This window comes from Mus musculus, chromosome 3 (assembly GCF_000001635.26).
Source record: "Mus musculus strain C57BL/6J chromosome 3, GRCm38.p6 C57BL/6J".
In the NCBI taxonomy this organism is placed as follows: domain Eukaryota; kingdom Metazoa; phylum Chordata; class Mammalia; order Rodentia; family Muridae; genus Mus; species Mus musculus.
This window is the reverse complement of record NC_000069.6, coordinates 53843510-53865677: the sequence shown is the minus strand read 5'-3', so window position 1 is coordinate 53865677 and position 22168 is coordinate 53843510. Positions and strand designations below refer to the sequence as shown.

At 42.2% G+C, this 22168-nt stretch overlaps 1 protein-coding gene across 1 annotated transcript; it reads left to right on the top strand.

Moving 5' to 3' along the window:
- Positions 1 to 1870: 1870 nt before the first annotated feature.
- Positions 1871 to 12302, top strand: Ufm1 (ubiquitin-fold modifier 1). The gene is made up of 6 exons (NM_026435.5): positions 1871 to 1929; positions 2008 to 2064; positions 4406 to 4463; positions 5405 to 5444; positions 6404 to 6436; positions 7683 to 12302. Coding segments are annotated over exons 1-6 (258 nt in total). The 5' UTR covers positions 1871 to 1927; the 3' UTR covers positions 7751 to 12302.
- The last annotated feature ends 9866 nt before the right edge of the window (positions 12303 to 22168 follow it).

The following is a 22168-nucleotide window of genomic DNA, read 5'->3' as shown; positions in this document are numbered from 1 at the left end:
CCCCAGAGATGGGGCAGGCCTGGCACCTACACTTCCCTACTGGGCTTAGCTGCCAATCCCAACGCTGAGGAAGAATAGCTAGGAGCCCTACTACAAGGGAAAACAAACAAACAAACAAACAAAAACCCTCCACCAATTCCTGAGCTCGCCCAAAGATCAGACCATGTATTTCCTCCAATCCCAGGCCACCCCGGAAATCTCTGTCCCCATCTCACCCCTCAGGAAACGCTATACCAACCCCATGTTTTGCCGGGTTTTCTGCTGCTTGTCTGTTTCTCATCCTAGCAGAGGCAGCCACCCTCCTGGGTTCTCCCCTCCCAATGAATCTCCCGGGTGAAGTGTGTTGTGTAGTGTGACTTTGTGGTATTCCTTGGCTCTGGACTGCCAGGACGACTTTCCATCCAAGACTTATGGTGTCCTTTTCAGCGTTGTGTCACATAGTTCCATACTTGAGCAGATACAAATTTTATTTAAAATATATGTGTATTCTTAGAAACAAACCAAAATTTGTATTCTAACTTTGTGTTATTTCAATAGATGGCACGGGTAGACAGGTAATTTTGTCTTCAGAGACAAGACTTTAGTCATACACATTAACTATGTAGTTTTAGCTGTTAGAAGATACAGGCCTTGATATCCATATCTACAAGTCAGTATATGTCTCTTGGATTCACTACATGGCATACAGCAGGAGAATATTGGAGTGCTACTTACAGTCAGCACCAGAATTCTCACCTTTGGGAGAAAACATTATAGACCATTATAGAAAACATTACAGGAAAGATGAGATGTAGTTCCAATGTTCTTAAGGGAGCTTCTAATCTATCAGGATTTCTCATGAAGAATCCACCTGTCATTCTAAAGTTTGACTGGGTCTCCTCTTGGTTCAGTGCCTATTTCTGGCTTCATCAACTTACTGCAGTATATATTTTTTAAAGGTATAGTTATTGTGAGATGGAATGCTTATCTTGGCGTTTACATTGTGATAAAGATGAAAGACAGCTTTCCCCTCTCACGATAGAAATCCAACCGACTGACAGATGCTAAAGGACTTATGCCTGATTGCTTGGGATCACAGCCTTTGGTTATGTCTGGTGTACACAGTGAGCTCAGCCTTTAGTTTAGTGCCTGCTGTACACAAGGTTCATTGGTCAGCTGAACAAATGTACCTGATTGGCAACCTTGCATTAGAGTTAAAGTCTATTTGGACACATCAAGAACAACGGGATATAGTAATGATTTTTTTTTCCCTCCAAAACCTGCTAGTGCTAGGATACAATTTTTTCTTCTGGGCCCTAACAGGAATCTCAGCATAATTCTATCGTGATAACTTTCTTTTGAAATTATTAAAAAGTCTGTAGTGAAGTGTGAAGTATGTGAAGAAAACTATAAGGTTAATACGGATGGAAATCGTATTATCAGAAATGCTAGAAAGATCAAAGAACGTTGTTAGTTAAAGCAACTGAGTCCAGCTTCTCTAGTATCTATCTGTGCCGGCTGCTAGGTTGCTTAGCAACTCCGCAACGCTTCCTCATCCGCCCGGACCTTGAGTCCCGGCCCCAGTTCCGCCGCCACGTCCGGCTTCGACTCAGTCCCTACTTCCGCCGTAACCAGCCAGTGGGGACCTAGCGGCCGCTCTGTTTGACATCCCTTATATTGCCTGACTAAAAATGTGTCAGTGAACTACCAAAAGTAGAAACATATCCTCTCTCTACCATTTACACTTCAACTTGATACAGACACACTCAGAATGAAATGTCTAACTGTGGGCTATCGGCCTTCTGTAGCCTGTGAGCTCCGACACAATTTTCAGGCGCTGTGTGGATAGCCGCGCTGGAGGGCGACGTGGGCCGCGAAGGCCCCCGCTGCCGGCCATCAAGGAAGCGCGGCGGGCGGCTGGGCGCGGTGTGTGTCAGGCGGTTCCACCATGTAAGTATCCGTCCCTGTGTCCCGGCCTTAACCCCGTGGCCGGTCCCGACCGTAACGCCTTCTCGTTCTCTCCGGCAGGTCGAAGGTGTCCTTTAAAATCACGTTGACGTCGGACCCGCGGCTGCCGTACAAAGTGTGAGTGACAGGCAGGGCTGGAGCTGGCCGGGCCTGGCGGGACAGAGGGGGACAGGAGGAAGGGTGCGGCATTTCTGCTGAAAGCCAGTGGCCCCTCGCAACGCTCTGGGTGGGCAGGTGCAACGGGAAGAAGGTTGGACGAGGATGGAACCCGTTTACTTGATTTAAAGGTCTTTACCTGGACCAGCTGTTACCGGAAGTTAGGGAGGACTTCCCAAGTCTGGACTTTTGACAGGTCCGACCCGAACACTCTTAACTTCAGTTTTTTTGCTTTGTTGTGTATAAACACAACGACTGGGTGCCTAGGTGCTGAACTCCCAGTCACACACACTTGGATCTTTATAAAAAGTGCTTAGCGGGATTGGGAAATGGGGGTGTAGGACCTTGTGTCCTTGTTGGGCCCTTCCTTGTGCTTCAGCAGTTCAGTTGATGGCTAACACAGGTTACCCAGCTCCATCTTAGTATGATTTTTAAGTTGACCCCTTTTGAGTTCCTGCAGCTGGAAGACCTATGCTAACCTGCGACAGACCAGGGTTTCCATAGATTTCATTCATGACGGGTTTGGTGGCACCAAGGCCCAGCTAACTGAGCTGAGAGCAGCTGTCATCGTTTTCTGAAGTTTCCCACCCGTGATCCATTCAGCCTCGTGGCCTGTGGTTCCCTTATCTTTCCATGTCTAAAATGGTCTACGTATCCCTCGTCTCTCCCGTAAGGGCTCATTCTAAACGGTTGTCTTCAGATGGCTGTATTCTCTTCCTCTGGATGATGTACCGCAGTGTGCCTTCAACAATAAAAGTTAAAAGTTTTCTGTCACTTTTGCCTCCCTAGTGCCATACCCACTCATTTCGTGTGCAGACGAAAGTCTGTAGTCTAGGTTTTTTTTGTTGTTTTTTGTTTTTTTTTTTTAAAGATCGTTTCTTTGCTAACTCCCAGGAATCTGATAGCCACCTCTCTGATAGCTTGGAATATTTTGCTTGGTGAAAAACCAAATTTATGTTCTCTGCACTTAACTCTGTTCCTGAAGAAATTACAATAGTGCTGATGAGTTTTATGTGAAACCCTCATAACTGGCACTCGACTGTGCTCCCCTAAATTTTCTCATTTTCCTATCCACAGAAAGTATTTTTGTCTTATTTCAAAATTTCCACAGCTCCTTTTCCCACCATTCAAAAGAAATCAGAGGGGACGCCTCTCACTTTTATGGAATGCCCGTAAACATCTCCCATGCCTTTACAAGAAAGCACATAGCTACTGTTGGGAAAGCCCCTTTCTACAGTCTTCCTGCTTTGTTCTACTGAGGATTAGGTTATTAATTAACATTTGGAAGGAAAAATGCTAGCACAAAAAATTCATCTGCGCTTCTGAGAAGAGAAATCCAGGCTTAGCCCTACAAATGTTATATGACATCGATGTTTTATGTGTTGACAAATAGAAACGTTTTCTCTGCTAGAGAGGTGTCTGGTTTTTGTACTTAATTAACACTGCCTTTAACATTTTTATTTTAAAACGTTAGACGAGAAGCAATAAAATAGACCAAGGCTATAGAAAAGTTGGCCTTGCTGACAGATCTCCTCCTGGGCATACTAGCACACCTATAATCCCAGCATTTGTGAGGCAAAGGCAAGCTAATTCTCTGGGTTGGAGGCTAGCGTCTTAAAGACACAGTGTCTTTAAGAAGAGAGAGAGAGGGTTCATCTAAGTGTCTGTCTGCCCATGGTCTGCACTTTTACCAACCTGGGTGGAGCCATGGCTTGGTGGTTTATTATATGGAAGTCTATAACATTTGTCTTCACAAACTAGAAGAGGATGTCAGATCTCATTACAGATGGTTGTGAGCCACCATGTGGTTGCTGGGATTTGAACTCAAGACCTTTGGAAGAGCAGTCAGTGTTCTTACCCGCTGAGCCATCTCACCAGCCAGGTGAGATGGTTTGTTAAGAGCACAGCTACTTTTGCAGAGGACCCAGGTTCAATTCCTAGCACCCACATTCCTAGCTCACAACTGGCAATGACTCCAGTTCCTAAGGATCTGATGCCCTCTTCTGGCTTCTATCAGCCCCTCTACACATGTGTACACACAGAAGCAGGCACATATACACATAACATACAATAAGCCTAAACACATGGAAACATGAAAAGAAAGAGAAGGTGGAGCTCTGCTTGCAGGGTGTTGGTTTTTGCACAGAGCTGTGGTTCCTTGCCTGGACTCTGCTTTTCTAGTGTTTTTTCAACGTCAGTGCACAAATGCTGCCTTGAAAACAGACACCCTTCACAGCCCCAAACAAATGTTCCCTATCTGCAATGAAATGAACTGTGTGAAATTCTTCTTTTCTTGTTGCAGTCTCAGTGTTCCTGAAAGTACGCCGTTCACAGCAGTGCTAAAGTTTGCAGCAGAAGAAGTAAGTGTGGGTTCTAACAGTAGCTTATGGATGCAGTTAGCATGTTTCTGGCTTTTGTCTCTTGTGTATTTACATGCGCTGCGCCCTTCCCCTCCCTCCTCATTTTCCTATGGTTCATTACTGGGCTCATGGTAAAGATGTCACAAGCGTAGGAAAAGTTAATCTATCTTCTAGTTAGAAAACAAGTTGAATAAGCTGACACGTCTGTTTAACGCAGCAGATGAGAAGTGTAGAGTTTTTTTGGTAGTGAATGCATCAGGTTTTTTTCTAAGAGCTAATTATTATATCCACTTGAATTGGGTAGGCTAAGTATGTATGTGTACTTTTGATAAAAATTTGTTTTGAAAAATGTTTTAAAAACATGTTGGTATTTTCTGGTTTTTTGTTTGTTTGTTTGGTTTTTCGAGATAGGGTTTCTCTGTATAGCCCCGGCTATCCTGGAACTCACTTTGTAGCCCAGGCTGGCCTCGAACTCAAAAATCCGCCTGTCTCAGCCTCCCGAGTGCTGGGATTAAAGGTGTGTGCCACCATGTTTTTAAGAAATGAGAGTTTCCTCCCTGGAATTATCAGAATTGTTTATGAAGCGTCTCACGGCGCAGCACTTGGAAGTGTAGGGCGATCTGGGCCAGTGGCAGCAGAGTGTGATTTGGGATCCTTTCTGATTTCATGGCAGTGTTAGTCACCTGCATGGCATAAAGCAGATCCCTCAGTTCATTTCTTCCTCCTCAGCCCCTGTGCTGTGTGCAAACCCAAGCTGCGTCTAACCCAGGCTCTAACGCTGTGCTCTGTGCTCTGTAACCCTACTCCTCTGCTGGTGACGCTTCTGCGCCGGCTGTTGGATTACAGACTTATAGAGTGGTAGTAGGGGCTGCAGTCTTACTCTGTCTTCCAGGTTTCCTTGTGAGTATATTGACACGTTTTGTTTCTTTTCTCCCTTTTAGTTTAAAGTTCCTGCAGCTACAAGTGCGATTATTACTAATGGTAAGGAGTCACCTTAAACCTTAAGCACTGGAGACGTGAGTTGAATCCCCAGTCCCCTAGTGTATTCTGGATTTCTTGTTTCTTCTGTGTGTTGTCACATTAAAGAGTGGCCAACTCCTTGGAAAGTTACAGATGTTCTAATGGAAATGTTTAAAACATTCAAAGTGTCACTAGAACATGAACAAAATGACCTGTGGCCTCTCTAATCTTGGAGATTGTCTGCCACCCCGAAGCAGAAATATCTACATAGTGTTTGTTTCTCATGCAAAAAATTACACTGTTTACTACACAGGTAAAATGGGATTAAACACACTGTCTTCTATAGAGAGTTGCGTCATTGCACCTAGGATCTTATTGTTGGTGTGCAATTGATGGAGGGGTCACTGCATCCTCAGACGTCTCAGCCGCAGGGGAGATGTCTCTGACTAAGAAGAACTGAGCGCTGACGGCTTCCTAGAAGCTCTTTCGTTATTCCACAAAAGGCACCTTTAGCAAGTTAATTTTCACACACCAAAACTTCTTGTCTGATTTAGGGATTGTCTTAAGAGACCCATCACCTGAACAGTTCTCAGTCATTGGAGACTTCTTGGTTTGCCAGGCATGTCTCCGGCCTAAGTTATGAAAACGTTCTGAGACTCCTTCAGGACAGTAACCTCCAAAACCTCAGATAGCAGCCAGTGACAAAAGGCTGCTTCAGAGCGTAGGTGCTATCAGTCTGGAATTCGGGCCAGATACAGTGGCTCTGCTAAAATTCTGCTGTATCTTTTGTCCTCTGTGGCGCTTATGAAAACGTACTCGTGGGGGGTGTCATCAGACAGGTGACTCACCTAAGAGATTGTTGTCTGGGTTCTGCTAATGAAGTTGCTCCGCCTTTGCCTGTGCCCATAGCTGCAGTATTCTGACTGTTAAACTGTTTTTCCTTTAGAAGTAACCTACATGATTTATAATTTACTTTTCAGATGGAATAGGAATAAATCCTGCACAGACTGCTGGTGAGTGTCTGCTTGTGTGCCCATCGAAACTGAATATTTTATTCATTTCAACTAGATAGAACTTTTCAGAAGACACAGCTGTATAAATCTTGTGTGGCAGTCTCCTTGTCTCGCTGATAATTGGTTTCATCTATATATGCTAATGTTCTATGGTTTTCACTATAAGGAAATGCAAACCTGATTAATAGTGGTTTAGGAATTGAAAATGTTTAATTAATGTGTATAATAAAAATGTCTGAAGGTGAGACTGTGTTACCAGGTACTGATTTTGAGATAGTGAATTGCTTCAAGTCTGGATTTCATGGTTAGCATCCAGAAAGTGCCAAAAAGAGTGCTAGCTGCCATTCCTTTAAACAGCTACAGCCACTGACATCTCAAAGGCTGCTCTCATAGGGGAGCTGTGTGAACATAACTCATCATGAAATGCTGGTGCCCTGGCCTGCTGGGGGTAGCCTGGTAAATGTGCTCTTAAGCTGTGGGAAGACTGCAACTCTCCAGACGCCTTCGGTGGACTGCTAGTCTAACTGTAATACTTAGAAGCTATGCTATTTAATATAGTGTAGCCTTATTTTTGAAGAATACTTGGCTTCTAAACAATTGTATTTGGAAATTTTTCATTTATAAAAATTATAGGCCACAAAAAAAATCACAAATCTAGCCAACGAAGAGTGACTTACAGTTGCAGGTTTTTGTTACCCCATCAGTCATCTTGAGTATATACTTTAAATTGAAAGCTTTATTTGTGGAAAATTGTGAGGCACTGTATTACTAATCCTGTGTGATCTGGGAGTAGATGGTTTTGTTTTTTGATTCCAGAAGTTTTTGTTAGCTTATATTAATTTGAATTCTTGCTTACTCTCACATGCTGTCCTTTAAGTTGCTTTCTAAACTGAGTTGTGTGCATCATTGAGCTTGATTATAATATCATCAGGCGATCAAGCCCGAGTATCAGAACATCTCAGTGGCCTCCTCTGCCCTTGTAGTGACTGTTTTCCTAGTGGTGGCACCATTGATTAGTGTTACTCAAGGTGTTTTCTAACATGCCAGTCAGTGGCTGGTGTGCCTTACCATTTAAACATGCGTTCATCTGTGAGGGTGGAAGAGAAGTGGGAGGCAAAGCTTAGAACGGCCACCATCCGAGATGAAATCGGGACATCCTCCCTGCCTTTACTGCATCATCTGCTGGGTGACAGTGTTATTTTTCCTCTTTAGACACCTGACTTCATGTTTTTGTTTGTTTGTGTAGGGAATGTTTTCCTGAAGCACGGCTCAGAACTGAGAATCATTCCTAGAGACCGAGTTGGAAGCTGCTAATATATGCTTGTTGGAACACACAGCCTTTCAGAATAAATACTGGTATTTGTTGTTGCTGTACAATTGAAATCAGGCATTCACCATACAATGAAAGCACCAAGAATCAACAGAACAGGGAAAGCGGCCGCTTGTCCCTTCCTGTTCATTTTTTTCATGGAAAGAGAGAATGCCTTTGAGTGGAGGGTACGACACCACAGGTCACACTGTGGTGACTGCTGCCTCACCGGGAGAAGAGAGTACCTCTGAGACAAATGGACTGTGCTTTAAAACAAAAACAGCAAAATGGGAGGATGAGTGCTAACTCTTTTCAGGAGCATTTGGAAATTCAAATTCACAGAATTGGATGTAGTTTTTAATTTTGAAATTTAAAAGGATAATTGATCATAGAGGTATTTGACTTGACAGCATCTCCTAGTTAGATTTTTAAATTATATAATTTGTGATGAACTTAATAGGTATTTGAATGAACAGTTAAATTTATACAAAGCCAAACATTAAATTATAGGATCTAACCATTATGAGTATAAGTTGCTATTGTACGTCAAATAGTTTCGATAGTAGAGATCTTGTGAATCCAGTATGTCATGGTGGGAACTGACAGTACCACAGAAGCACCCTTAGGTATATTATGAATTCCTTGATAAATAATAAAGCATTAGGACAGAAATCCTTAAACCAGTCTTTTTGAGGATTCTATTTTTGAGCAGCATCCAAAATTATTGTTGCAGAGATGATCTGAAGCATTGGTGGGTGTCCTTAATGAAGAGGGAACTTTAAAGAAGCTGTTAATATAGTCACAGTGGATAAGGAACCAGGGATGCAAAGATAGCCAGGCCCTTCCCAGAAGAGCAGAGGAAGTGAGGAGGAACAGGAGGCTGGCAGTGTCCAAAGGCAGAGGTCAGAGAACGAAGCCGCAGCAGGGGTGGGAAAGTGTGAAAGGGAGGAGAGTACTGGGCACAGGGTCAGAAAGCAATGCACAGGCATCAAAACTCACCGTAGCAATCTACAAGGATTTACATAAGATTTCAGGGCTGGCACCCTGTGCCCGGTACTCTTCTTCTTCAGAATGAAGGAGATTACCAACTCCCCAGAGTCATCCTCTAACCTTACTCAGACACCCAGATGTGAGCCAGTCCCCTCCCACCATGACTATTTGCCTTTACACAGAAAGTCCATGTCTGGCACATGTTTCAGGATGAATTAAATGCTGACAGTGACTGAGTGAGAGCCAGGCAGCTCTGCTTTAGTGGGTTAGCTCTTTGGAGGTAAGGGGTCTGTCACATGCTCCTTAGAGTTAGAGATACGAGTTCTCAATAAATATTTACTGAATTCATAAATAATGTCTTCAGGAACAGTTTTTATCTTGTGTCTCATAGTCCCTATTACAGGGCCTTACTTGATTTGGAGATGGGGCACTTGTAAGAGAATTAGGGATTGGCATCTGAAGGGCTGTCTTAATAGATGAAGGAATTGTCATTGTCCACAGGTTTGTGGAGCACATTCTGGGGTTCAGAATTATGTAGCAATACACACCTCATGTTTGCTGGGTTTTTATGTTTCTGTCTAGTGCCCAGAGACCTTATTCCATATACTATTAGGCTTCTGTTAGCCAGACATTTGAAAATATTTGCTACCTAATTTTGCTTACTATTAAATTTCTTCCATTCTGCCTTTGCACAAAATTCTCTTGTCAGTAATGTTTATACAGTTCTACAATATGAAATGATTTACCTAATCATTTGAAAATACATAGTCTTCAAAATACTTTACTCAAAAACTAGATAACTTGTTAGTAAATAAATATGATCTATAAGTTCTTTGTGGAGAACGTTTTAGGCATGGTATTTAATTTAAATGTCTATAATTAATACCTTAGGAAAATACATTTTGTTACACTGTAAATCATGGCTACCTTTATTTTACAATAAGACATACTAGCCAGCATACCTATTGAGCCAGATTATTAATACTATTTTTGTAAATGCAGAGATAAAAGGTAAGTCATGAAAAATAAATGTATATTTCTAAATGTCAATCCTTTATACAGAAGAGGAGAACCTTTGGTGGTCTCAGCCCTGGGTGGTGTCCAGAATGAAGTTGGGAAATTAGAACTACTGACTTCCGAAGTCATTCCTCGGGTTCTCGCTCCTGCATGAGGACCTCTGTAAGCAGGTCTGGGGGCTGCATGTGCTGCTTGGGTGTTAGCACCATGACAACCTTTCCACCCTTGAGAGCAGGATTACAGGTGAAGGTCAAAGTACCCTGGAATCTTGGGCGTTCCTTTATGCTGCTTGATTCTGGAGTCATCTGATGGAGCACAGAGATAAAAGATACTGACATTTGGTCACTTCTATCTTTACAACCCAAGTCAGTGGGTTTTGGATGCTTTAATTCTTAGGTTTGGATGCTATTTGAAGAAGATGTATATAAATAAGTCCAAAGCGGTTGGTGCAGCCAATAAAGGTGTTCCCTTACAAAAACCTGAGTTCCGTCCCTGGGACCTGCATGGTGGAAGGAGAGAAGTGACCTCCACATTCACACTGTGACATACACATTTATACACACACACAAATGTAAGAACATTTGAGCTACTATATGTCTTAGCCCTGGAGACATTTGGGCAAACATTTGTAGATTGGAAGCATCAATATACTGTAAAGGAGCAATCCTAGGTCCTTACTGTACCCAAGGCTATTTATAAAGCTCGGTAAAATTCTGTGTGTAGTTGTCATTACAATCTGTTGAACGAGGGCTGTGCAGATGGCTCAGTGGTTAAGAGTGCCTCCTGATCTTGCAGAAGACCAAGGTTTTGTCCCCAAAACCCACATAGTGGCTCACAACCATCTGTAACTGCAGTTCCATGGGACCCATTACCCTTCTGGCCTCTGTAAATGCTGCACTCATGTTCACACACTTGCAGACAACATGTACACACATGTAAATTTTGGAAAAAAAAAAGGTAAATGTCTGCTGAACTTCAAGTGTGAAGAATAGTATAACTTGGTGAATGGGTGCTAAGTGGTTTTCACTCACTGGAAGGATTAGTAAGAATGTGCCTTGGCTTTTGAGCCAGGCTTTGCCTTCGAGGCTCCATATAATCTGGAGAAATCTTTGTGTCCACTTTCTGCAAAGTACTAATTTGTATTGAATTATACATTTAAAAGGTGAAACAAGTTCCTCAGCATGCTGGAAATGTATAGTAATAAATGACACCCCTTTGAATACATCGTGTAGTACGGATGGAAGGTATAGAGTCCAGAGGCTTAGGGCACACATATATAATCCCGGCAGTAGGGCTGCAAGATCAAGGGGAGCCTGGGCTGTGCAGCAAGACTGCCTCTAAACACAAAGTACAAGAACAGTGACAGTACCTGTCTGGAGTTTTACTACACAGGCTCCGCTCACTCAGAATCTACCATGTGTACAAGAGGCCTTCCTGGACTGGTGTTTGTGCATGGGCAGCCATGACTGCTATGGTCATGGTTTAATTCTGCAGCTGTACCTAGCATCAGAGGCCATTTAGCCCTCTGGTGTGGCATACTTAGTCTTACACGTTCCTACCTTCACTTCCCCATCTGTGAGTCCGGGAACCCCATGTCCTGAGAATGGGAAACCTCTGCTTCCAAGCCAAATTAGGACTTCTTAGTCACCTCTCTTTTTGCAGAGCAGTTATTAAACACAGGATTATTTGTCTCAAACTATGAGTTTTATAAGTCCAATATTATGGTTTGATAAAGAATGGCCCCCATAGGCTCAGAGAGTCAAATGCTTAGTCACCAGGTACTGTTTAAGGACAAGGAGGTGTGACCCTGTGGTCATTAGGGTTGTGCTGTGCGGTCAGGCCTAGTCTCTCTCATCTCTCTCTCCACTTTCTCATGCTCTCACCCTTTCACTCTCCTGCCTGTGGATCAGGATGTAGCTCTCAGCTACTCAACAGTACCATGCCTGCCTGCTTACCACCATGTTTCCCACCATGATGATGGATCAAACCTTTAAAACTGTAAGCAACCCCTAATTAAATGCTTTCTCCTTTAAGAGTTGGTTTAGTCATGGTGTCAGTTCACAGCAATAGAACAGTGACTGAGATAAATATGGCCAAAACTTGGTTTCAAAATTTAACTGCTGATAACAACTACTTTGTAAAGCAAAGAAACAGATGAAAACTTTGAAAATTGCAACTATTTGTGCTTCATCATCAGTATTTGATTTGGGTATCCATAGTTCCCACACTTACCAGCTACTTGCCTTGAAAATGTTATTGTCTGCATTCTCCATTTCAGTGACAATATTCATTTATGTAACAGTCATTTGAAAAGGTTTGTGGCCCCGTTGTCTGATTTTTTTGCAGAGAGTTACGATTTTGTTGTTGAATACAAAATAACAGACAAGGTTGACAGACAAATGGAGAGCCAGTTTGGGGCATAAATCTCTGGTTCTCTGGCAAAACTCATTTGAAATGTAAAAGCTGTTACTGAGAGCATATCGTGATGATACATCATGTCAATATTTGTTTGGCTGCCTAGCAGGTTTAATAAATCAATTCTTAAACATACAGTTTACAGTTGATAAGTTGTTACAGAAATAAGCTCTGCAGTTGGTGTTTTCTGCTCCACAAACATTTTGACAAGAATTGAGATGCTCGAGTCTCTGGATATTTTCATTTTGATGTCTTGTAGATAAATATATGGACAGATTAAGGCTTTTTCCGTTTTTAGATGTCCACATCGTGTACGGATGAAGCAAGGAGTCTGGAGGTAGATTACCAAAGTAACGGTAGAGATGGTCTAGTGTTGTGGTTGTGTACATATAGCCAAACAGATGTAGCTTCTCAGAACGTGGAAAAATGAAGATGTGGGGTGGTGGGGATTGCGGCATAAGTGGGAGTTGCAGTCAGTGTGGTCTCGAACTTGCACAGTCCTGCTATTTGAATTGCAGTGCAGAGTAGGTCATAAGAATTGATGAAGTCAACACTGACACCATTGCATACACTAGCAAGATTTTATTGAAAGGATCCAGATATAGCTGTCTCTTGTGAGACTATGCCAGGGTCTAGCAAACACAGAAGTGGATGATCACAGTCAGCTATTGGATGGGTCACACGGCCCCCAATGGAAGAGCTGGAGAAATTACCCAAGGAGCTAAAGGGAACTGCAACCCTATAGGTGGAACAACATTATGAACTAACCAATATCCCGGAGCTCTTGACTCTAGCTGCATATGTATCAAAAGATGGCCTAGTCGGCCATCACTGCAAAGAGAGGCCCATTGGACTTGCAAACTGTATATGCCCCAGTACAGGGGAACGCCAGGGCCAAAAAGGGGGAGTGGGTAGGTAGGGGATGGGGGGGGTGGGTATGGCGGACTTTTGGATAGCATTGAAAATGTAAACGAGGAAAATACCTAATTAAAAAAAAACAAAAAGAATTGATGAAGTCTCATCACCAGAGACTCGAAGTCTGAGCTGTGACTCTGTCTCAGGCTGGAAAGAGTATGCCGCATATCCTGATTTAATGTTTAAATGGATCCAGTGTTACCTGTGAGAGTCAGTATAGTGTTTATGTTTTAGAGTGGTATTTATTCATAGAGGGACTCTCTAAAATGTACCTTATCTCATTTTTCTTAGGTTATATATTTTAAATCTTTATTTTTAAGATAGTATATCCCTAGACATTAAAAATTGTAAGTAGGTTTTGAAGACATGGCATCCTTGTTGGAGAGAAAGAGAGAGAGAGAGAGAGAGAGAGAGAGAGAGAGAGAGAGAGAGAGAGAGAGAGAGAGAGAGAATATGAATATAAAATTCTGACCTGCCCTGTGTCTTCTGCTCCCCACTGTCCTTCCCAGCCCTGCATCTAAAAGAAGTCTCTTGCTGTGGGGAGCTGCTTAAGGACTTCCCAGAATGCACTTCATTTGCATCCTCTGGCTGTACACTTTATAGTCAGCTGTGTCAGGGTTGGGCTTCACAGCCTCGCCTCATCAGGTTGTCTAAATCCCTTGATATTTCTGATTTCTGTCTTTATCTTATAAATCTTTAAAAAAACTATATGTATGACTGTTTTCCTGTATGTATGTATGTAGTATGTATGTGCACCATATGCCTACCTGGTGACTGTGGAGGTCAGGAAAGTACATCAGATCCTCTGGAACTGGAGTTACAGATGGTTGTGAGCCATCATGTGTGTTCTGAGACTTAAACCCAGGTCCTCTGGAAGAGCAGCCAGTGTTCTTCACCATTTATCAATCTCTCCAGTTCCTACCCACTTTCTTTGTAAACCATAACTCTAATGTTTGTTCTGATTCAAGATAGTCTCACACACCTTCCATTGTTTTACTTGGCTTCCATATTGTATAGAAGATTTAAATTGACCTGTGAAACCACAGAGCTTGAAGAGCATTCTTGACTTAAGTGCAGTTGCCAGAGATCTTTCTAGAATCTCTCTATGTGGGAACCATTTGTTTGCAATCTCATGAGGCAACAAAATGTTCACCTACTAGGGTAACAAGTACCCCCATGTTCAAATAACTCACAACTTGGTTGAATGTATTAATATGAACTTGGGAGGGCCATGCAGTCAAGTGAATGTAAGGGTGTGTGCACAGGGATTAAAGGACCACAAAACTCAATGGAAATAGTTTGGGAAGGGCTTGAAGAAAAGGCATGTAGATAAGCATTGCTATGTAGTGAGGATGCTACTGTATCCTCAGGAATGTACACTGTCAGCTTGCATCAGAGTGCAAAGTGTCCTGCCTTTTGGGGATTGTAGGCTGGAGAACAGTGAAGGATAGCACAATGTCAAGTGCTTTTAAAAGTTAAAGTCTATCATTTATAGTTTAGATGAAAAACATATCCAACTATAGAAGTACCTCTTCTCACTATGGGGGACTGTGGTGTTTCTTATTAACACACTCCTCTTGGTGTGACCAGGTATGTGCACAAACTGTCTGATTCCTGTCCAGTTTCCTGCACTTCAGTGTTGCTTGCTGTACACAGCAGTATAGAGAAAAGGTCCGTTCAAGGGGTGTGAAGGGGCCAGAGGACGTGGAAAGCAGTTGGTGAGTTAAAGCTTGGTCTGTAGGAACAAGACTGGGTGATGTGGAACTAGTTAAATGGGTTATGTTAGAAGACATGGTGAACCGTCCTAGAGTGTAAGTACAGAGAGCGCTTCACTGTCACAGGTCCTGTATATCTGAATTTAACCAACCACAGATCATATTGCTTGAAAAAAATAAAAGCAATTACATGCACAGCTTTCCACCCTTTACTTCCCAGCCAGTGATGTCTATCACATTATTAGTGCCAAGAATCTGGACATGACTTAGAAGGTATATTGAAGAGTGGGAATGGGCTATCCACAATTATGTTCCATTTTTATATGAGGAACCTAACTCTTGGTTGGAGTCCTCTAGAGTGATCTATAGAGAAAGCAGCTAGCCAGCAGGGTGTCCACAGAGATTTTAGGCCATCACTCATAATGTAATGAGATGACACGGTGACTATGGGCCCTCACTATAACTTGAAATGTCCACCAGAAGGTTGTATGGCTGAATGCTCCATCCACAGACACTGTATGGGAAGGTGTGCAGGGTTTGAGACACGGGGACCAACTGCTAGAAGTAAGTCACTACGAGTGAGCCTTAGAAGATTAAGCCTGTTTGCTTGTAGCCTGCATGCCTTGCTTCCTGCTCTAACTACCTTAGGATGAAGTCGGCCACACACCTTTGCCAACATAGATGGAACCGCCCTTGCTGAAATCACCCACTGGAACCATGAGCCAAAATAACTCTCAAATGTTGTTTCTGTCAGACATTTTGTTGTGGCAGAGGAGAAGGTAACCAATAAATATCTCAAGGGCTGTTTGTGCCTGAAGTAGGCACACAGACATACTCCGTAGCTTAAAGGACTTGAGACTTCTGGCAGACATTAGTATCCATCCATCATGGAATCGCCCCCTCACGTGGACAGATCTGCTCAAGTGCAAGGGTCACAGGAGAATCAACAAGAGGTTTAAGTAGCTTTTATTCTTTCTTAGAAAAACTGAAGAAATTATCTTGGACTCATCACTTCTTTGAAGATAAAGATGCCCATATCCTAATGGATTTTACGGTGGTGGTGGTGGTGGTGGTGGTGGTGTGAATGACAACCTTGTGAAGGAATAGGGACAGAGAGCAAAGTGCCACAGACTCCTGCGACCTCTTGAAGAGTCCTGATCTGCCTGCTGCATGTGGCCTTAGATCTAAAATGGCTCCCAGCACACCGGTTGGCCAGAAAAAAGGAACCAAGGGCAGGGTGCAGACCACTTCTCAGTCTTAGCAGGAAGTCCTCACAGGTGATGATACCACCACCCCAACTCCACCTGAGTTACCTCATCAGGCATGGCCTTCACTGGAGCATGGGGAAGGTGTGGTGAGTTACAATTGGCCAAGGATTGAGGGATTCGAGATTGGCTCAAACATTGTATATAAGCATATGCACTGGCCAGATTCTGGTCTCCAGGCGGATTTCCCCAGGATTCATCATCTGACTGTGTCCCCTCACCCCTAATCCTCGCTCCTGTTCCCTCATGTTATCATCTCTGAAAATAGAACACAGAAAATTTCAGTATCGCTTTGAACTTAGACGCAAAAATCCACAACAAAATTAATTCAAACATATCCACCAATGTGTTCTTAAAAATCTATACTGTGACCAGGCAGGTTTTATTCTCTCTATACAAGAATGATTCAACATTTAAAAAAAATTAATTTATATAATACATAACAACAGGCCGAGCAGAAGAAAATCTGTGGTCCTAGCAATTGACACTTAGAGCATACTTGAAAATCATGCTAATGGTGATTAAAAAACCAAAACAAAACCTTTCAGACCATTGGATAGAGGGTTATTTTCTAAACTTGTTATAAAGTAACTTAAAATCCCTACAGTTGATAGTAAATTGAATAATGAGATTATAGATTAAAGACTTTATTTCTGGATTATTAAATAATCTTTATTTATTTGCTTGTTTGTTTTGGTATGGTCATCGCTCCTTCTATTCTGTATGAAGTATGAAGACTCCTAAAAATGGTGGTCACAGTGTGTTTCTTCCTGAGAGAACTACTATACACGAACACTAATACTTAATGGGCTTCTTGCAATGTGCCAAACTCTATGTTAGGTTTTCCATTCATATTTAATCATCAGAACAATCTCTGAGTTCCATACATTTTTGCCAAGTTTACACAGCTACTCAGCAGCAAAATCACACTCCGAGCTTGCATCGACACGGCACTTTGCACTCGTGGATCATCAGCCAGCTTTTCCCAGTGATACCCCCAGGAAGTTGCCTGTCCTGAGAATACAGAAAGCTCTTCCCTCCCTCCTTGTCACTCTCGTCCACAGATTTCTCCCTTACTTACTTCCTTGCCTTCGCCTACTCTGCGATACTGCCTGCCGCACACCGGAACCCATGAATACAGAGCGGGAAGTGAGAGGCTGTGATCGCTTGTGAGGTATCTTAGCTTCGTGCTTTTTATACGGAGCTGTAGCATTCAAATGAAACACTCCTCTGGACTGTTTTCCATACCATAAAGCACCCGGCAGAGGTGCAAGGACTCCACCCAACAAGTAACAGCCTCTTCATTACAAAACATCATAAGCACCCAAAATATCCTCCAAGGAGCAAACTGTAAGCCGGAAGAACCTTCTAGGGTATATAGAGGCTTCGTAGTAAATGAAAAGCTGAAGTAGCAGAGCCGATTTTAGGTCCATCTCCACTTGTTAAAGACATCTTAAAATAGAAGACATAACAAAAAAAAAAATCTGCCTCTAAAAGCTTTCTTTTGAGAAAATATGGGCAGAAAAAAAAGCTTGGGCAGAAAAAAAAAAAAAAAAGCCTTTATAAAATGAAGATCCAGCTTGCCTATCCAAATAATCACTATCTTCCTGTCTGGAGGTCCCAGGCACAAGGTAATTGCCTCTCAGTGCTACTTTGTTACCCGTGATCTGAATAAAGCACTCTCACAAGCCCCTTGGGAGCAGTCCCACCGGAGTCCTTCAGGGAGCCTCGCTCGGAACTGTAATTTGTTCCAGACACTCTGAGCAAATTACATTCTTCCTTGAGCTCTAAACTTGATAATTAGATGAGTTCATTTAAAGTTAAAAATACAGTGAAGTAGAACATTGTCCTTGTGCCAGGTGTCAACCTGGGGTGGGGACAGAATGGAGGGAGACCTCAAAGACCAAACTCAAGGTTTTGGTGCAAGCTTTGCTCTTGTGTTGGATGGGGTGTAGGTGTCAAGCTCATGTCAGTCTTGCATCTTTACCCACTGAGATGTCTCTCAGGACCAGCAACAAATACTCCTCAGTGTTCTGCTTGCTGGTAAGTCCACAACCCATCCAGATTCTAGCAGATTACATTCTGGAAGGTTCTGCGGTTTGCTGTGAGTGTCCTTCTGTGGCAGAAAGCCGAGGGGTTGAAGGGTTGAAATGTTGGTCTAATCCTCATGACTCGGCCTTGCAAGGGGTGCCATCATAGTCCTACACTACTATACCCCGCTGTGTAGCCTATTTTACCAAGGTAATAACTTCAGGTACCAGATTTCCGCCCTTTTCATTTATCCATCAAAGACATGGTTTTGCTTTGTTTAACACTACTACACTCCAGAAAATGTGGAAGAGGCACTAACATTCAAACGATAATCATAGTGGTTGTCCAAAGTAGGCCATTCATATCCCTGCTATGGTTCTCTGCAGTCTACACTGCCCACCTCCTAACGTGCAAGCATCCCCCCATCTGAATGACTAGTGAGGGAACGGGCTGCCAGCTAAGCCCATACTCTGTATTCTCAAACACAGTGGCACCATCCTTCACAGATAAGTGCTGGGCAAAGATGCAGCTGCCTTTGTTATTTGTGTCATGTAACCCCTATCGGTACTTTATGTGTGTATGAAAGGAAAAAAAAAATCTGACCTTAAAGAGCAGACAGTGTTAGAAAAGAAGTGTCTGTGCTTCTGTCTAGTGTACGTGTTTTTTAAACTTCAGAACATTAAATGAATATTTTATTTTTAACTTTCTGTTCTTACTTTGATTTAACGAAGACACTTCCAGTTTTCATTTAGTTTGAAACGAGCATTTGTTTTCATTGTTTCTGATCTGCCTGCTGGCTCAGTCCTTGTTTCACTGTCTTGGATAAACCAAACAAGCCACTGGAATGTGGGATGGTTAGCTAACAGCTGAGCCTGGCCTGCATGTCTGTCTTAGTAAGGATTTTACTGTTGTGAATAGACACCATGACCAAGGTAACTCTTATAAAGGACATTTTAATTGGGGCTGGCTTACATATTCAGAGGTTCTGTTCAAGGTGGGAGCAAGGCAGCATCCAGGCAAGCATGATGCAAAGGGAGCTGAAAGTTCTACATCTCAATCTGAAGGCTGCTAGGAGAAGACGGGCTTCCAGGTAGCTAGGATGAGAGTCTTAAAGGTCACGCTCACTGTGACACATTCAACAAGTCCACACCTACTCCCAAAGGGTCACACCTCCAAATGGCACCACTCCCTGGGCGAAGCATATTCAAACCATCACAGTGTCTATGCATTAGCCTGGCAGGAGGCCAAACAAACAGAACACAGATTTCAGATGCTATGTATGGGCAATGTGACAGCTCCAGCAGGCCAGCACGGCCCTCTGCCTCCATCTTCTGCCAAGCAGCCTCTTTTGGAGACAGGAGAAAAGAATGCTAGAGCAGAGGGCATGTGTACATGTGTGTTCTATGTGTTCAGAGTATGCAAAGATGAACAAGAAATTCAGTGACATCACGGATCTCCTCACCTCCTCAGAGGAGCCACAGAGCAGGTAAATGTCTTATGCTTGGCACAGTTGCATTGATTAGCTATTGATTTTCATGTTTCCCTTGGTGCACTGTGTGTGGCCAGGGCACATGGTTTCCATCCAGTGCCATGCTTGCACCCAGGAACAGGCACAGTATCTTGAACTGTGTGTGGTCATATCAATCCCAAACATTTCTTTTCTTTTCTCTTCTTTTCTTTTCTTTTTTCTTTGTTTGTTTATTTGTTTGTTGTTGTTGTTGTTTTCGAGACAGGATTTCTCTGTGTATCCATGGCTGTCCTGGAACTCACTCTGTAGACCAGGCTGGCCTTAAATTCAGAAATCCACCTGCCTCTGCCTCCCAAGTGCTGGGATTAAAAGATGTGCGCCACCACTGCCCAGCAATCCCAAACTTTTAAAGATTTATTTTTTATCTGTATGTGTGTTTCTCTGCCTGGGCTTGGTTGAACATGTGTATGCATTGCACACAGAGCCAGAAGGCATCAGGTTCCCTGGAACTGGACTTACAGATGGTTGTGAACCTCTATGTGGGTGCTGGGAAGTGAGCCTCCATCCTCTGCAAAAGCAGCCAGTGCTCTAACCTCTGAGCCATCTCTCCAGCGCTCAGTACTAATTTATAACATTAATTTTGAGCTATCATTCTCATCTTATTTTGCTCAAATTAGGTGGAAATGTTTTTTTTTAATATGGGTAGTTACAGTGTTAGCAACACTCTTGCAATTTAATGAGAAAAGGAGACCACTTTATTGATGAATATTTATATCAATGGAATTTGGATGGCTAACATATTCAAGCCCAAAAGAAATGGAAAAAAACATATATATGTATATATATATATATATATATATATATAGAGAGAGAGAGAGAGAGAGAGAGAGAGCAAGAGAGAGAGAGAGAGAAACTAGAATACTAAATCACCAGAGACAAAATAATTCAATGAGGAACCATCCTTCATCCAACCGACAGTGAAGAAAATTAGAAGATAATGCTGACAGTTGAAAAAAGGTGTGTACTTGGTACTTCCCTTACAGGACAGAGATGGCTAACGTGACATACTACCTCACCATGGCTGCTAAGCTGTGTTATGTAAAATCAGATGTTCTTTCAGCCAGCAGCTCCAGTGGGGGTTCATGCCCACTGGAAGTGGTCAGAGATGTCTAAACTGAAATTGTAGTGTTATTTCCAAAACCAGAAGAAAATCAATATGGGCTAACATAAATGTTTGACAGGAGAAATTCAGTTCTCTAAGTATAGTAGAGAAAAGATAACCATACTGAATAATATCCATAATGTGATGTTAAATTAAATTAAAATAGAATATAAGGTGGCATATTTAATATTTAGCTTATTTTGTTAATGCGTATTACTTTTAAATATTTACCAACTGGATGAGCTTTATTTTTTATATTCAAGTTAAATTGAGTATAACTCATCTGTATGTGTTTGACCTTTAGTTTTAAAAGAGTTGCTGATATCAAATATTCAAACTCAGAATTAAAAAAAGGTCATGGGGAATATATTAAGATTTCAGAGACAGTGAATGTTTAATGCATTCCCTCTAAATATTTATCCAGCAGGAAAAGGCCACATCTTCTCCTTCTTCTTTCGATTTCCTGAACAGATTCCAATATTTCAAGTCTTTGACAGATCTCACATCATCTAAGGCTTTTACAACAACCTCCACACCCACCCTTCAACCCACTTCTCTGAGAGTGGCTTTCTCCCTTAGTTGCTTTGTTGTAAGTAAAATAACTGCCAAAAAACAAAAACAAAAACAAAAACAAAAAAAAAAGGAAGAATGTGTTTTTTACTTTGATTCTCCCAAGTGATAGATATTTCAGTTTCAAACTGTAATGTGTTGATGTTATAGTTACTGGCTACATTTTTTAAAAAGTAAACGAAGAAGCAGAAAACGAGCAAAGTGTTTAATATCTTGCTATAGTTGCCTTTTGAGTCAGGATTGCTGGCTCAAGGAAGCTGACAGCAGAGCTTGTGTTTATTGCTTCTGTGCTAGTTTTCTCTTGTATCTTGAACTTCTGGTCTAAAGATCCTGCCAGAGAGAAGATGGAATGCTTAGCTGTCAGAGTAATGTCCTGCCGCCCCAGCTTCATTTTGTGGGACTCACTATTGCCCGTTCTTCCATGACACCCTGGAATGACAACAACCTTGGTAATGTGTCTACTAGACTATTGATTCCAAGCTTCTACCCACATGTGTCACCATGGTCACAAAGATGATGCTCTCCTGTATACTTTATAAGGAAAGTATTTCTTCCAGTAGTCACTTCGAGAATGGCAGCCACTGTAAAACTAACACTCTCCTTATTCTGGGCTAAATGTGAGATTTGCTGAGAATATTTAGTGTTGGGGAGACCTCTTCCCTAGAGAACAGGAATTAAGCTCTGAACCTTGCCCTTGCCATGAATGACTGTTGCTTCAGACAGAGACAAGTTTGATCAATACTGAGTCCATGATCAGAAAGTATAATCAATAAAATCAAGTTTTATTACATGGTAATTGTGATGTTGAGAGTCTTTGAGTAGTTCTAGCTGAGTGGTTTTTGTTTTTGTATTTGCTTTTGTATTTGTTTTTTTTT